The 3,690-nt window shown below is 50.9% G+C and overlaps 1 protein-coding gene across 1 annotated transcript; it reads right to left on the bottom strand.

Moving 5' to 3' along the window:
- Positions 1-775: 775 nt before the first annotated feature.
- On the bottom strand, positions 776-3,435 carry LOC124674372 (serine/threonine-protein kinase D6PK-like). Its single transcript, XM_047210414.1, has 2 exons — positions 1,934-3,435; positions 776-1,751 (listed from the first exon to the last, which is right to left on the bottom strand). The coding sequence occupies exons 1-2, from the start codon at positions 3,433-3,435 to the stop codon at positions 896-898; spliced, it is 2,358 nt and encodes a 785-aa protein (XP_047066370.1). The 3' UTR covers positions 776-895.
- Positions 3,436-3,690: the final 255 nt, after the last annotated feature.

The raw sequence follows: 3,690 nt of genomic DNA, 5'->3' as shown, positions 1-3,690 counted from the left end.
ATGAACTTATAGTTGCTAGTTTGTTATTTCGCTAAAAAATATTTTGATCTTTCAGCATGTGCAGGAAAAAAATAACTAGGGCGTGTGCCTGTTGAAACAAGATGCATAAATAGGTAAACAGTAAAACTGAAGCTACCAAACAGTCATCCTTGCATGTACATTTCCTTTTTTAGCATAAACTAGCTCCGTTCTAAAATAGAGGAAATCGCTCCCAAACGAGTTACCAGTTTTCTTACCCGGCCTCCTAATAATCACATCACATCAGTCAGTGCAGCAATGAGATGATTCATGCCAGTACATTTATGCTACTCAGCAGGCAGTAACTGGTGCACACTAGTGTACGTTCTATCAGCAAAACCCAACCCATAATTGTGAAGTCAGTCCATAATTGTGAAGTCAGTAGTAGACACAGAACTGCCGAACCTGTGCTCCTAACTTTATGATATTAACCAACAAAGACACATGTTACATAACTTATTACTCGACCTTAGTCGAGTTACTGATACTTCCCAGCAATACAACTACTGTAACTAGTAACAGTTTGTTCCAGATACCACCCATGGACAGCACAGCGGCATGTTCTACCAGCTGCAATTGCTTGCAAGACCATGGCTGCATTCGAAAGAAAAATGCTTGCACAAAGCCCATGACAAGCTAACAACTACCCGTGCCGATCTGATATCTGATGGTATTAACAAGGAATAAAGTTACAGGCACAACAGCCGACCTTACACTACATCCCAACATTGGCAGGTGACAACAGATACTCATTTTCAACAGAAAGAACTGCAGGGGAGGAGTGGGGGAGTGTGAAACTACTACCTTCTACTAGCTACCATGGTATGGATGTTCTTCATCAGAATACAAAGTACTACCTCTACTACTACTGCCACTACTAAAAGAGCTCAAACTCGATGTCATCCCCATTCATCCGGAACTCAAGACACTTGCCTTCCTTCTTCTTCCGTGCCACCGCTGCCGCAATGGTTGAGGTGTCGACGCTCTTCGGGGTCTCGGGCGGTGCAGTCCAACGGATCAAGGCCCAGTTCAGGCCTTGGAAGAAAGGATGTCGCTTGATCTCAGCAGCTCCTTTCCTCGAGCCTAGCCGGTGCTCTGGCTCCTTCACGAGCAACCCTCTGATCAGGTCGCGAGCGTGGTAGCTGACTGCTGGGCTATCAGGGAATTTCAGCCCCTGTGAGACCACATTCGTAAGTGTTTCGTCATTGCCAGGTCCCCTGAATGGTGTCTTGCCATAGAGCAGTTCATATAGGAAGATGCCAAGAGTCCACCAGTCGACCGAGCTGCCATGGCCATCTCCTCTGATTATCTCTGGGGCAAGGTATTCATGGGTTCCAACAAAAGAATTTGACCTTGCATCAGTTGGTTCCACAACAAGCTGCGGAAGCGATGGTTTCTTCGGGGGCTCAGCTCTGGGCCTCCGTGTCCTGGAAGGGGTAGAAGGTACCATCCGAGGTGTGAAGCAAGAAGAATTGGCCCATGATGGTTGGATACACAGTGGATCAATGCAGCTTTCTGCACAAGGCCCCGAAGGCCTAGGTGGCTCATCTCTTCCTACTGATGAACACCTCACGAGCATTGGACTAACTGAGCACCTCAGGGACAGATCAAAGTCAGAGAGCATGATATGCCCATCTTCACGAACAAGTATGTTTTCAGGCTTCAGATCGCGATATATAACCCCCAACATATGCAGATACTCCAGCGCTAGAAGAACTTCAGCCACATAAAACCTGCACAATGATAATGATCTTTATGAGTTAAAAGTTCAATAAAAACGCAACTTTCAGCTAGATTATGCCAGCACATCAGTTTAATATGACTTTGGTTCAGCGTTAAGCAGCTTCATTGTGTCAAATTCAAGTGCAGTATGTCGATAAGAGAACACAGAAATACCATTACTGATGTTACATACCTAGCGGCGGCTTCTGAAAAGGTCCTAGTGGGTTGCTTCTGCCTTAGGACATGCAGGTCACCTCCTGGACAATACTCCATGACTAGGCAAGACAGATTATCTGTCGTGAAATACGAATACAGAGTAGGAAGAAATGGGTGGTCAAGCATCTGCAGTATCTCCCTCTCCGTTTGAGCCCTCAGCATCTTCTTTCTGCTTATTAGGTACTCAATGTCCATCACTTTCAACGCAAACATGCAGTCCGAACCCACCAGCTCAGCAAGATAAACAGTTCCAATATCTCCACAGCCAAGTTGTTTGAGAAGCTTGAAGTTCTTGAGCCCTAGGGTCCCTTGTTGGATCGCTACGCGCTTCATGGCTCCCCATCTCACATCTTTCGACATGTGAGGCCTGCTGCCGTTAGCACTGAAACTGCCATAGCTATCTTCGCTGATGCTCGTGCTGGTGCTATTGCTGTAGTCACCAATGCTGCTCTTCGAGCTTTGGGAGCTTTCGCCCTTTTCCTTCGATCTTGACAAGTCACCGGGCTGCGGAGCAGGGATCCCGCTAACACCACATCCTTCGGCACTGAAAGAGCTGTCAGCACCCTTCTTGTTGGTCGTTGGCGGAGTTCTGGGTTCATCCTGAATGGCCTCTTGCAGTTTATTAGCATGAGAACTGGAACCTTTTGCTTCGCAATGCTTAATGGCCGGCACACCTGCAGATGGTTCGGGCTTGACCTTCTTTTTGGTGGAGGACTTGCTGCGAAACACTGGCCTCACCAGGCGCGAGCCGCCTACCGGAACAGCCCGCGGGCTCGACGCTTTGGGAGATTTCCCCTTCCTCTGTTTTGCCACGGTTTTCCCTGCAGACGGATCTTCGCTCGCCATCACATCTTGGATCCTGGTTTTCTGAACCTTGGCCTTGGTTGGAGAAGCTGACCGCAAATGCTTGTTAGCCGAGCTCTTGCTGGGGGGCACCACCTTCTTGCTTGACGATTCAGCCGGCTTAACAACCGACGAGATCACCACAGCCTTCTCAGGCGAAACAGAGGCCTTACCAACCTTAGCATCTTGCTCCTCGCCGGTGGCGTGAACCACGACGGAATCGTAAAGCTTCTTAATCGCCCCGGAATCAGAGGCGTTGGATGACGAGACAGCGGCCGGCTTGGAGATCCGCTTCATGGCGGCCATCTCGGAGGCCTGGGAGATGCACATCTTCCGGAGCGCCTGCTTGAGGCTGACGGACTCCATGATCTCGGAGCTGGACATGGGCGCCTTCCCGAGCGCGATGAGCCGCCGGTCCGTGCTGGTCTGCCCGGAGGCCCGCGCGGAGGTGCGCACGTTGAAGGATCTGAGGAGCCGGTCGAGGTCGTCCTCGACGGAGCAGGACCGCGCCCCGTGCTCCTGCCCCGCCGGCTTCACCCGCACCCGCAGGTGCGTGACGCCGCCGCCCCCGCCCGGACGGGAGTCTTTGGGGTCGTCCGCCATCTCGACTATCTCCGAGCACCCTGATGAACCCATCCTCGCCGGCACGGAGCTGTTGCCTAGTAAAGCGCTACTAGTGACTTGCAGAGCTCTGCAGCCAGCAACCGCATCTGGGTGTGGGTGGAGGCCGCGAAACGGCTGATGCACTTCAAGTCAGGACCGGTTGTGGCTGCAGTTTGGTGAGCAAAGAGGCAGCTTTTTTGGATCAGGAACCGGCATCACGCGACCCTGCAAGAGAGCGAGCATGAACTGGATCAGATGGTGCGAGGTAGCTTGTTTTTTCAGACAAAA

The sequence above is a fragment of the Lolium rigidum genome, chromosome 7, assembly GCF_022539505.1.
Source record: "Lolium rigidum isolate FL_2022 chromosome 7, APGP_CSIRO_Lrig_0.1, whole genome shotgun sequence".
NCBI classification, from domain to species: domain Eukaryota; kingdom Viridiplantae; phylum Streptophyta; class Magnoliopsida; order Poales; family Poaceae; genus Lolium; species Lolium rigidum.
The sequence above is the reverse complement of the archived record's forward strand: the minus strand, read 5'-3'. Positions and strand labels throughout refer to the sequence as shown.

Bases quoted from the DNA above. Each gene is read 5' to 3' on its own strand.
- LOC124674372 (XM_047210414.1), bottom strand. From the start codon at position 3,435: ATGGGTTCATCAGGGTGCTCGGAGATAGTCGAGATGGCGGACGACCCC. The intron at 1,752-1,933 runs GTATGTAACATC...ATCATTGTGCAG, and splicing joins TTTTCAGAAGCCGCCGCTAG to GTTTTATGTGGCTGAAGTTC.